Source organism: Pelophylax lessonae (assembly GCF_965119305.1).
Source record: "Pelophylax lessonae genome assembly, contig: HAP1_SCAFFOLD_254, whole genome shotgun sequence".
NCBI lineage: Eukaryota > Metazoa > Chordata > Amphibia > Anura > Ranidae > Pelophylax > Pelophylax lessonae.
This window is the reverse complement of record NW_028120085.1, coordinates 74,394-86,895: the sequence shown is the minus strand read 5'-3', so window position 1 is coordinate 86,895 and position 12,502 is coordinate 74,394. Positions and strand designations below refer to the sequence as shown.

Genomic DNA, 12,502 nt, shown 5'->3' with positions numbered 1-12,502 from the left:
GACCCCCCTCTATAGGGTCCAGGTATGGCCTCATGCTACCAGTAGTGACACTGACCCCCTCTATAGGGTCCAGGTATGGCCTCATGCTACCAGTAGTGACACTGACCCCCTCTATAGGGTCCAGGTATGGCCTCATACTACCAGTAGTGACACTGACCCCAGCCAAATGCTAAACTAGGGACAAACAGTCAGAAAAGATGAGTAGGCACAAAAAATGTCAGTGGCCTTCATCTGTAAATCCATTCCTGTTTTGGAGGTCGTCTCATTGTTGCCCATCTAGTGCTCCTGTTGTTAATTTTATTAACACCAAAGCAGCTGAAACTGATTAACAACCCCCTCTGCTACTTAACTGACCAGATTGATAGTCCAGGAGTTTATTGACTCTGATTATAAAGTGTTCCTTTCATTTTTTTTTGAGCCGTGTACTTTATATTTATTGGTGTATTTCTGCCCCCGCAGGTCAGCTGACAATGATTGTAGGGCAGGTGGGGTGCGGGAAGTCATCGCTTCTGTTGGCGACTCTGGGCGAGATGAACAAGATATCGGGAGACGTGTGCTGGAACAGGTCAGTCCATTCCCCACTGTCAGCGTGAATTTCGGGGCGACTGGGGGGTCTATGTGTTCTCTCAGTGGATTTCAGGGACATTAGGGGGTCTGGGTGTTCTCTCTTTGAATTGTAGGGAGATTGGGGGGGGGGGGGGGGGGTCTGCATGTTCGCTCTGTAGATTTTGAGGACATTGGGGGATTTTTGTGTTCCCTCAGTGGATTTCAATGAGATTGGGGGGGGGGGCTGTGTGTTCTCTCCGTGGATTTTGGGGACATTGGGGGGTCTGTGTGTCCTTTCATTGGATTTGGGGGGGGGGTCTATGTGTTCTCTCAGGGGATTTCAGTGACATTAAGGGTCCGTGAGTTCTCTTGGTGGATTTCAGGGATATTGGGGGGTCTTTGTGTTCTCTCGGTGGATTTCGGTGGCATTGGGGGGTCTGTGTGTTTTCTCAGTGGATTTTGGGACATTGGAGGGTCTCTGTGTTCTCTCAGTGGATTTTGGGGGGTCTGTGTGTTCATTCGGTTGATTTTAGGGAGATTGGGGGTCTGTGTGTTTTCCCGGTGGATTTTAGGGACATTGGAGGGGGGGGGGTCCTGTGTGTTTTCTCGGTGGATTATGGGGACATTGGTGGGTCTGTTTGTTACCTTGGTGGATTTTGTGGGGTCTGTGTGTTCTCTCGGTTGATTTTTGGGAGATCAGGGGGTCTGTGTGCTCTTTCGGTGGATTTCAGGGAGATTAGGGGTGGGGGAGTCTGCGTGTTCTCTCGGTGGATTTTGGTAAGATTGGGGGCCTCTGTGTTCTCTCAGTGGATTTGGGGACATTGGGGGGGGGGTCTGTGTGTTCTCTGTGGATTTTGGGGAGTTTGAGAGGTCTGTGTGTTCTCTCTGGGGACTTTGGGGACATTGGGGGGGGGGGGGGGGGTCTGTGTGTTCTCTCTGTGGATTTTGGGGAGATTGTGGGGTCTGTGTGTTCTCTCTGTGGATTTCGGGGACATTGGGGAGTCTGTGTGTTCTCTGTGGATTTTGGGGAGTTTGGGGGGTCTGTGTGTTCTCTTGGTGGATTTTTGGGGAGATTGGGGGGGTCTGTGTGTTCTCTCGGTAGATTTTGGGGACATGGGGGGGGTCTGCGTTTTCTCTCAGTAGGATTTGGGGACATTGGGGGGGGGGTGTTCTCTCTGTAGATTTTGGGGACATTGGGGGGGGGGTCTGTGTGTTCTCTCTGTGGATTTTGGGGAGTTTGGGGGGTCTGTGTGTTCTCTTGGTGGATTTTTGGGGAGATTGGGGGGGGTCTGTCTGTTCTCTCGGTAGATTTTGGGGACATGGGGGGGGGGGTCTGCGTTTTCTCTCAGTAGGATTTGGGGACATTGGGGGGGGGTGTTCTCTCTGTAGATTTTGGGGACATTGGTGGGGGGGGGGTGTTCTCTCTGTGGATTTTGGGGAGTTTGGGGGGTCTGTGTGTTCTCTCTGTGGATTTTGGGGAGTTTGGGGGGTCTGTGTGTTCTCTCAGTGGATTTTGGGGACATGGGGGGGGTCTGCGTTTTCTCTCAGTAGGATTTGGGGACATTGGGGGGGGGGGGTGTTCTCTCTGCGGATTTTGTGGACATTGGGGGGGGGGGTCTGTGTGTTCTCTCTGTGGATTTTGGGGAGTTTGGGGGAGGTCTGTGTGTTCTCTCAGTGGATTTTGGGGACATTGGGGGAGGTCTGTGTGTTCTCTCAGTGGATTTTGGGGACATTGGGGGGGGGGTCTGTGTGTTCTCTCTCTGTGGATTTTGGGGAGACTGTGGGGTCTGTGTGTTCTCTCTGTGGATTTTGGGGAGATTGTGGGGGGGGGGGGGGGTCTGTGTGTTCTCTCTGTGGATTTTGGGGACATTGGGGGGGGGTCTTTGTGTTCTCTCAGTGGATTTTGGGGAGATTGTGGGGTCTGTGTGAGGTATATTCTGCAATCCTTCTGGTGTTGGAGAAACATTTGTTGAGCCGCCTGTACCGGGTGTAATAAGTGTCGGTGACCCTCCTGGCACGGGTTTGTTTCGGTAATGGAGCCGTATTATTATCTCCCGGTGGACAGATGGACCTCATACAGTAAATATCTCCCATTGGTTTCCATGTTCTCCTCTCTCCGGGTAATGAGGTCTCATTCTGGTTGCTGCACTGATAAGAGACGCAGCGGCTGTCACCGCCACAATCAGATTGTTTGTTGTGTTCAGACAATGGCTAATCTCAGCAATTAAATACTTAACGAGTCCTGAACAATCTGTCCGCAGTGCAGATATAATGGGTGGAATGGTGTTATGAGGGTAATGTGCCATGTGCTGATCGGTATATTGAGGAACAGATTGCCGCCATAAACTCCAATAAACAATTCTTTCCTGTTTTCAGCAACGTCCCCGACAGCGAGACCGGAGAGGACCTCAGGTGAGACCGTGACTCCAGAAATAGATTCTGGCTGTACAGCAGACAGACCCAGAAATAACCATCGGATCCGGCATCTCCCCAACCCAGACAAGGCCGAACACAGCCAACGTCAGATATGAGACTTGTCACATCGGAACCCCAGGACTGGAAATACCAAAAATACCCAGACTTATTACTGACCTCCATCCAGGACCAGTCCATGGCTGACCTCCATACATGACGGGTCCATGGCTGACCTCCATACATGACGGGTCCATGGCTGACCTCCATACATGATGAGTCCATGGCTGACCTCCATACATGACTGGTCAATAACTGACCTCCATACATGACTGGTCAATGGCTGACCGCCATACATGACTGGTCAATGGCTGACCTCCATACATGACTGGTCAATGGCTGACCTCCATACATGATGAGTCCATGGCTGACCTCCATACATGACTGGTCAATAACTGACCTCCATACATGACTGGTCAATGGCTGACCTCCATACATGACTGGTCAATGGCTGACCTCCATACATGACTGGTCAATAACTGACCTCCATACATGACGGGTCCATGACTGACCTCCATACATGACTGTTCAATGGCTGACCTCCATACATGACGGGTCCATGGCTGACCTCCATACATGACGGGTCAATGACTGACCTCTATACATGACGGGTCCATGGCTGACCTCCATACATGACGGGTCAATGACTGACCTCTATACATGACGAGTCCATGACTGACCTCCATACATGACTGTTCAATGGCTGACCTCCATACATGATGGGTCCATGGCTGACCTCCATACATGATGGGTCCATGGCTGACCTCCATACATGACTGGTCAATGACTGACCTCCATATATGACTGGTTAATGACTGACCTCCATACATGACGGGTCAATGGCTGACCTCCATACATGACAGGTCAATGACTGACCTCCATACATGATGGGTCAATGACTGACCTCCATATATGACTGGTCAATGGCTGACCTCCATACAGGACGGGTCAATGACTGACCTCCATACATGACCAGCCACTGACTGACCTCAATACATGACCGGTCTATGACTGACCTTCATGCATGACTGTCAATGACTGACCTCCATACATGATGGGTCCATGACTGACCCCCATACATGATGGGTTAATGGCTGACCTCCATACATGATGGGTACATGATTGACCTCCATGCATCATGGGTCCATATCTGATCTCTATACATGACCGGCCCATGACTGACCCGCATACATGACTGATCCATGACTGGCCCCCTTACATGACCCCCATGTTATATAATGTAATGTGTACAGTCATTATTGCCATCTAACATCCCTTTTCCTGTGTTACAGCCCAGAGAGAGAGACCGCCATCGATGTGGAGATCAGGTAATACATCGGAGGAATTCAGATCTCTGATTATTGGTTTATTCTGTAGAAATAATTATAAAAATATACAATATGGAATCCATTTTAGATCCGGGGGCATTATCGGGGGTAAGGAGTAATATAAAGGGGATAGAAGGGGAGTCCGGGGGAAATTATCGGGGGCAAGGGGTAATATAAAGGGGAGGGGAGTCCGGGGACATTATCGGGAGTAAGGGGTAATATAAAGGGGAGGGGAGTCCGGGGACATTATCGGGGGTAAGGGGTAATATAAAGGTGTTAGGAGGGGAGTCTGGGGAAATTATCGGGGGTAAGGGGTAATATAAAGGGGCTGGGAGGGGAGTTCGGGGACATTATCAGGGTAAGGGTTAATATAAAGGGGATGGGAGGGGAGTCTGGGGACATTATTGGGGGTAAGGGATAATATAAAGGGGGTGGGAGGGGAGTCCAGGGACATTATCTGGGGTAAGGGGTAATATAATGGGGATGGGAGGGGAGTCCGGGGACATTATCGGGGGTAAGGGGTAATATAAAGGGGATGGGAGGGGAGTCCGGGGACATTATCGGGGGTAAGGGGTAATATAAGAGGGATGGGAGGGGAGTCCAGGGACATTATCGGGGGTAAGGGGTAATATAAAGGGGATGGGAGGGCAGTCCGGGGACATTATCGGGGGTAAGGGGTAATATAAAGGGGATGGGAGGGGAGTCCGGGGACATTATCGGGGGTAAGGGGTAATATAAAGGGGATAGGAGGGGAGTCTGGGGAAATTATCGGGGGTAAGGGGTAATATAAAGGGAATGGGAGGGGAATCCGGGGGCATTATCGGGGGGTAAGGGGTAATATAAAGGGGATGGGAGAGGAGTCCGGGGAAATTATCGGGGGTAAGGGGTAATATAAAGGGGATAGGAGGGGAATCCAGGGACATTATCAGTGGTAAGGGATAATATAAAGGGGATGGCAGGGGATTCCGGGGACATTATTGGGGGTAAGGGATAATATAAACAGGGATTAGAGGGGAGTCCGGAGACATTATCGGGGGTAAGGGGTAATATAAAGAGGATAGGAGGGGAATCCAGGGACATTATCAGTGGTAAGGGATAATATAAAGGGGCTGGGAGGGGAGTTCGGGGACATTATGGGGGTAAGGGGTAATATAAAGGCCATGGGAGGGGAGTCCGGGGACATTATTGGGGGGGAAGGGGTGATATAAAGGTGTAGGAGAGGAGTCTGGGGACATTATCGGGGGTAAGGGGTAATATAAAGGGGATGGGAGGGGAGTCCGGGGACATTATCGGGGGGAAGGGGTTATATAAAGGTGTAGGAGAGGAGTCTGGGGACATTATCGGGGGTAAGGGGTAATATAAAGGGGATGGGAGGGGAGTCTGGGGACATTATCGGGGGTAAGGGGTAATATAAAGGGGATGGGAGGGGAGTCCGGGGACATTATCTGGGGTAAGGGGTAATATAAAGGGGATAGGAGGGGAGTCCGGGGACATTATCAGGGGTAAGGGGTAATATAGAGGGAATGGGAGGGGAGTCCGGGGACATTATCAGGGGTAAGGGATAATATAAAGGGGATGGGAGTTAGGGGACATTATCGGGGGTAAGGGATAATATAAAGGGGATGGGAGGGGAGTCCGGGGACAATATCGGGGGTAAGGGGTAGTATAAAGGGGATAGGAGAGGAGGCCGGGGACATTATCGGGGGTAAGGGGTAATATAAAGGGGATGGGAGGGGAGTCCGGGAACATTATCGGGGTAAGGGATAATATAAAGGGGATGGGAGGGGAGTCTGGGGACATTATCGGGGGTAAGGGGTAATATAAAGGGGATGGGAGGGGAGTCCGGGAACATTATCGGGGTAAGGGATAATATAAAGGGTATGGGAGGGGAGTCCGGGGACATTATCGGGAGTAAGGGGTAATATAAAGGGGATAGGAGGGGAGTCCGGGGACATTATTGGGGGTAAGGGGTAATATAAAGGGGATGGGAGGGGAGTTAGGGGACATTATCGGGGGTAAGGGATAATATAAAGGGGATAGGCGAGGAGTCCGGGGACATCATTGGGGGTAAGGGGTAATATAAAGGGGATAGGAGAGGAGTCTGGGGAGATTATCGGGGGTATGGGATAATATAAAGGGGATGGGAGGGGAGTCCGGGGACATTATCGGGGTAAGGGATAATATAAAGGGGATGGGAGGGCAGTCCGGGGACATTATCGGGGGTAAGGGGTAATATAAAGGGGATGGGAGGGGACATTTCTCTTTGAACCCCCTTCCCCCCACATCCCCTTTTATCCTGATGAAGTCCTCATCAGATTGGTTGTTAATCTCCATACATTAGCGGTCTCGCTCGGAGTGATGATGGTTTTCCCCCCCATTGTCTCTCCTGAGGTCAAACGGGGGATGGGACGCTCTGATGTCGGTGATATGGAGACGTCTCCGAGGCTGCAGCCAGTAATGAGGCCGGGATGGAATTAGAAGATCTCCGGGGGGGGGGGGGGGATAATAGAATTACAGAGGAAATTGGAGATGTTGGCGGCGATGGACCGGATGATGCGTCCGATGACACCCGGCGGAGAATTAATAATAATAATAGATGGGGGATGGTAGACGCACACAGCGGACCTTATATTAGTTGTTGTATTGATTATCCTTCTCAGGAATGGTGGGGGAGGGGAGGATATGTGCGGAGGTGAAATCGATTGATTTATGATCATTTCTGTACTCCGGTCACACATTATAGAGATCGCTCAGTGGGAAAGTTTCTCCTCGCAGTGACATTAATTGTCTTCTAAGCTCCGCAATGTGATCACCAGTACGGGATACCTACCTGTATACCTGTGTACCTACCTATAGAGGGTGTCATCTACCTGTTGCCTGTCTACCTATTGTGACAGGAAGTCAGGTAAATCTGTGGGTGTTGTCACAGATGGTAGATACATTTCTGCCTTGTTTAGACAATTCACCAATCAGGTGTCGGCTGCAGAGATAGCCAGAAAGGTTTAAGGACGTTGGAAAGCTTCAGCTATTCAGAATGAGGCAATTAAGGCCTCTATAAGTTATCCAGAGGATGACTACTGATTGCTGCATCCTGAGGAGAGCAGTGAGCTGAGAAACTTCTGAAGGTGAAGTGTTGACTTTTTCTGGGTGAAAGGAAAACAAATAGACTATCGGTCTTCTGCTGTATGACCAGCAGTGTCTGCCCAGCAGTAGGTTGGGACAGACTCCATAGGTAGATTCCTGTGTTGTGAAGGTAGGCGCCCCAAGTGGCCAGGGTTTATTTTATGTTTGTTTGATTTATGCTGTTTGGATGCTTGCACTTGTTTCCAGCAAATTGGAAGAATAAACCATAGACCGTTGTTTTCAACCACTCCTCGGCTGTCTCTCTGTGTAACGAACCCACCCAAGGGGTCACCCACACCCGCTACCGAGCCAACCCCTTACACTATACAGTGTGTCATCTACCTGTCTGCCTGTCTACCTACCTTTAGAGGGTGTCATCTACCTGTGTGCCTGTCTACCTACCTATAGAGGGTGTCATCTACCTACCTATAGAGGGTGTCATCTACCTACCTTTAGAGGGTGTCATCTACCTGTCTGCCTGTCTACCTACCTTTAGAGGGTGTCATCTACCTGTCTGCCTGTCTACCTACCTATAGAGGGTGTCATCTACCTGTGTGCCTGTCTACCTACCTATAGAGGGTGTCATCTACCTACCTATAGAGGGTGTCATCTACCTACCTTTAGAGGGTGTCATCTACCTGTCTGCCTGTCTACCTACCTTTAGAGGGTGTCATCTACCTGTCTGCCTGTCTACCTACCTATAGAGGGTGTCATCTACCTGTGTGCCTGTCTACCTACCTATAGAGGGTGTCATCTACCTACCTATAGAGGGTGTCATCTACCTACCTATAGAGGGTGTCATCTGCCTGTCTGCCTGTGTACCTACCTATAGAGGGTGTCATCTGCCTGTCTGCCTGTGTACCTACCTATAGAGGGTGTCGTCTGCCTGTGTACCTACTGCATACTTACCTATGAAAGTTTAACCTGCCTGTATATCTGTATACTTTCCTATAGGGGGTACCTGTACAGATCCATGATGGGTTATACTTACCTATAGAAGGTGTCACCTACCCAGTTTTCTGCTCCTGACATGTGCGATCCCTCTAATGCCCCTCTTACCCACATGGGGCACATGCCAGGTGTGAAGGAACTGTTGTCCTATAAGGGGGTCTGTCCTAAGATGGGGGGGGGTCTGTCCTATGAGGGGTGGTCTGTCCTAAGAGGAGGGGGGTCTGTCCTATGAGGGGGTTTGTCCTATGAGAGGGAGGTCTGTCCTATGAGAGGGGGGTCTGTCCTATGAGAGAGGGGTCTGTCCTATGAGAAGGGGGGGGTCTGTCCTATGAGAAGGGGGGGGGGGTCTGTCCTATGAGGAGCGGTCCTATGAGAAGGAGGGAGTCTGTCCTATGAGGGGGGGTTCTGTCCTATGAGGAACGGGGGGTCTGTCCTATGAGGGGGTTTGTCCTATGAGAAGGGGGGGTCTGTCCTATGAGAAGGGGGGGGGTCTGTCCTATGAGAGGAAGGTCTGTCCTAAGAGGATGGGGTCTGTCCTATGGGGGGGTCTGTCCTAAGAGGAGGGGGGTCTGTCCTAAGAGGAGGGGGGTCTGTCCTATGAGGAGGGGGGTCTGTCCTATGAGGAGGGGGGTCTGTCCTATGAGGAGGGGGGGTCTGTCCTATGAGAGGGAGGTCTGTCCTATGAGGGGGTCTGTCCTATGAGAATGGGGGGGGGTCTGTCCTATGAGGGGGGGGTCTGTCCTATGAGAGGGGGGTCTGTCCTATGAGAAGGTGGGATCTGTCCTAGAAGGGGGGGGTCTGTCCTATGAGAAGGGGGTCTGTCCTATGAGAGGGGGGTCTGTCCTATGAGGGGGGGTCTGTCCTATGAGGGGGGGGTCTGTCCTATGAGAAGGGGGGGTCTATCCTGTGAGGGGGGGTCTGTCCTATGAGAGGGGGGGTCTGTCCTATGAGAGGGGGTCTGTCCTATGAGAGGGGGGTCTGTCCAATGAGAGGGGGGGTCTATCCAATGAGAGGGGGGTCTGTCCTATGAGAGGGGGGTCTATCCTATGAGAGGGGGGTCTGTCCTATGAGAGGGGGGTCTGTCCTATGAGAGGGGGGTCTGTCCTATGAGGGGGGGTCTGTCCTATGAGGGGGGGGTCTGTCCTATGAGAAGGGGGGGGTCTATCCTGTGAGGGGGGGTCTGTCCTATGAGAGGGGGGTCTGTCCTATGAGAGGGGGTCTGTCCTATGAGAGGGGGGTCTGTCCAATGAGAGGGGGGGTCTATCCAATGAGAGGGGGGTCTGTCCTATGAGAGGGGGGTCTATCCTATGAGAGGGGGGTCTGTCCTATCAGAGGGGGGTCTGTCCTATGAGAGGGGGGTCTGTCCTATGAGGGGGGGGGGGTCTGTCCTATGAGAGGGGGGGTCTGTCCTATGAGAAGGGGGGGTCTGTCCTATGAGAGGGGGGTCTGTCCAATGAGAGAGAGGTCTGTCCTATGAGAAGGGGGGGTCTGTCCTATGAGGGGGGGGGGGGTCTATTCTATGAGAGGGGGGTCTGTCCTATGAGAGGGGGGTCTGTCCTATGAGAGGGGGGTCTGTCCTATGAGAGGGGGGTCTGTCCTATGAGGGGGGGGGGTCTGTCCTATGAGGGGGGGGGTCTGTCCTATGAGAGGGGGGGTCTGTCCTATGAGAAGGGGGGGTCTGTCCTATGAGAGGGGGGTCTGTCCAATGAGAGAGAGGTCTGTCCTATGAGGGGGGGGGTCTATCCTATGAGAGGGGGGTCTGTCCTATGAGAGGGGGGGTCTGTCCTATGAGAGGGGGGTCTATCCTATGAGAGGGGGGTCTGTCCTATGAGGGGGGGGGTCTGTCCTATGAGAGGGGGGTCTGTCCTATGAGAGGGGGGGTCTGTCCTATGAGAGGGGGGTCTGTCCTATGAGAGGGGGGTCTGTCCTATGAGAGGGGGGTCTGTCCTATGAGGGGGGGGGGGTCTGTCCTATGAGAAGGGGGGGTCTGTCCTATGAGAGGGGGGTCTGTCCAATGAGAGAGAGGTCTGTCCTATGAGGGGGGGGGGTCTATCCTATGAGAGGGGGGGTCTGTCCTATGAGAGGGGGGTCTATCCTATGAGAGGGGGGTCTGTCCTATGAGGGGGGGGGGTCTGTCCTATGAGAGGGGGGGTCTGTCCTATGAGAGGGGGGGTCTGTCCTATGAGAGGGGGGTCTGTCCTATGAGAAGGGGGGTCTGTCCTATGAGGGGGGGGTCTATCCTATGAGAGGGGGGGGTCTATCCTATGAGAGGGGGGTCTGTCCTATGAGAGGGGGGGTCTGTCCTATGAGAGGGGGGGTCTGTCCTATGAGAGGGGGGTCTGTCCTATGAGAGGGGGGGGTATGTCCTATGAGAGGGGGGGTCTATCCTATGAGAGGGGGGGGTATGTCCTATGAGAGGGGGGGTCTATCCTATGAGAGGGGGGTCTGTTCTATTAGAAGGGGGGGTCTGTCCTATGAGGGGGTCTGGGATTGAGTATGGGGTCTCAGGAGCTCACACTCTATGTTCTCTTCCAGGAGGAGGAGCGCGGTTGCCTACGCCTCCCAGAAACCATGGCTGCTGAACGCCACTGTGGAGGAGAACATCACCTTCGAGAGCCCCTTCAATAAACTGAAGTAAGATTCCTCACTCTGTCCTGATTGGTCCGTATATCAGACAATGGGGGACCCCATGCTGTCTTAGGGCCCATCACCCCATACAGCCACCAAATTGAGGGGACCATCTGGACTCAAGATCAGGAGACTGTGGGTGGCCATCAGTCAATGAAGGGAGTTGTCAGTCCTATGGGGGAGGATTTAGGATATGGATGGTTGTCAGTCAATGAGGGGGGGGGGGTTATGGGGGGGTCCTAGGCAGGGTTATTGTAAGACGTGGTTGGACATCAGTCAGTGAGGGAACATCCATGGGGGGGTCGTCACTCTGGAAGGACCATTGTGGGATTTGCGGAGTCACCACCTATTGCTGGGGGTCATGGAGATTTGTCAATCCTGGTCGGACCATTGTGAGATCTGGGTGGTTGTCAGTCAAAGAAGGAGGTCATGGAGGGTTTTCAGTCCTTGGGGGACCATTGTGGGATGTTTGTGGTCCTCAGTCAATTAGGAAGGATTATGGGGGTTCTCACTCCTGGGAGGATAGTCATCAGATGTGAGTGGTTGAGTCAATGAAGGGGTCATTGGGGGTTTTTAGTCCTAGGGGGACCATTGTGAGCTGGCTGGTTGTCAGCCAATCGGAGGGGTCATGGAGGTTGTCAGTCCTGGAGGGACCACTGGGAGATGAGGGTGGTGGTTGTGCTGTGGTGTATAGTCCCTCAGATTCGATTCAGATATAAATGAAGATTTCACCTCCCCCACGGAGAGGTGACATGGGGTCATGTGAGGTCATGGTAGGTCATGCCAGGTCAAATTAGGTCATGGTAGGTCATGCCAGGTCAAATGAGTTCATGGTAAGTCATGCCAGGTCACCTGAGGTCACACGAGGTCATGCCAGGTCACCTGAGGTCACACAAGGTCATGCCAGGTCACCTGAGGTCACACGAGGTCATGCCAGGTCACCTGAAGTCACACGAGGTCATGCCAGGTCACCTGAGGTCACACGAGGTCATACCAGGTCACCTGAGGTCACACGAGGTCATACCAGGTCACCTGAGGTCACACGAGGTCATGCCAGGTCACCTGAGGTCACACGAGGTCATGCCAGGTCACCTGAGGTCACACAAGGTCATACCAGGTCACCTGAGGTCACACGAGGTCATGGTAGGTCATGCCAGGTCACCTGAGGTCACAGGAGGTCATGCCAGGTCACCTGAGGTCACAGGAGGTCATACCAGGTCACCTGAGGTCACACGAGGTCATGGTAGGTCATGCCAGGTCACAGGAGGTGATATTCGGGGAACATCCAGATCTAAGCAGCTATTGATGTGGAAATGTCTGTATTTCAGTCACCTGACCAATATAAAGAGATGATATTTGATTGGCAGATATAAAGCTATAATTGACGCCTGTTCTCTGCAACCGGACATCGATATTCTCCCGCACGGAGATCAGACGCAGATTGGAGAGAGGGT

At 52.4% G+C, this 12,502-nt stretch overlaps 1 protein-coding gene across 1 annotated transcript in view; it reads left to right on the top strand.

Moving 5' to 3' along the window:
* Positions 1–12,502, top strand: part of ABCC8 (ATP binding cassette subfamily C member 8) — a 199,386-nt gene that overhangs the window by 130,201 nt on the left and 56,683 nt on the right. The window contains exons 16-20 of the mRNA XM_082276046.1: positions 460–565; positions 2,923–2,958; positions 4,311–4,346; positions 10,956–11,054; positions 12,416–12,500. Of these exons, the coding sequence (XP_082132172.1) occupies positions 460–565; positions 2,923–2,958; positions 4,311–4,346; positions 10,956–11,054; positions 12,416–12,500 (362 nt within the window). The remainder of the gene's footprint in view (positions 1–459; positions 566–2,922; positions 2,959–4,310; positions 4,347–10,955; positions 11,055–12,415; positions 12,501–12,502) is intronic.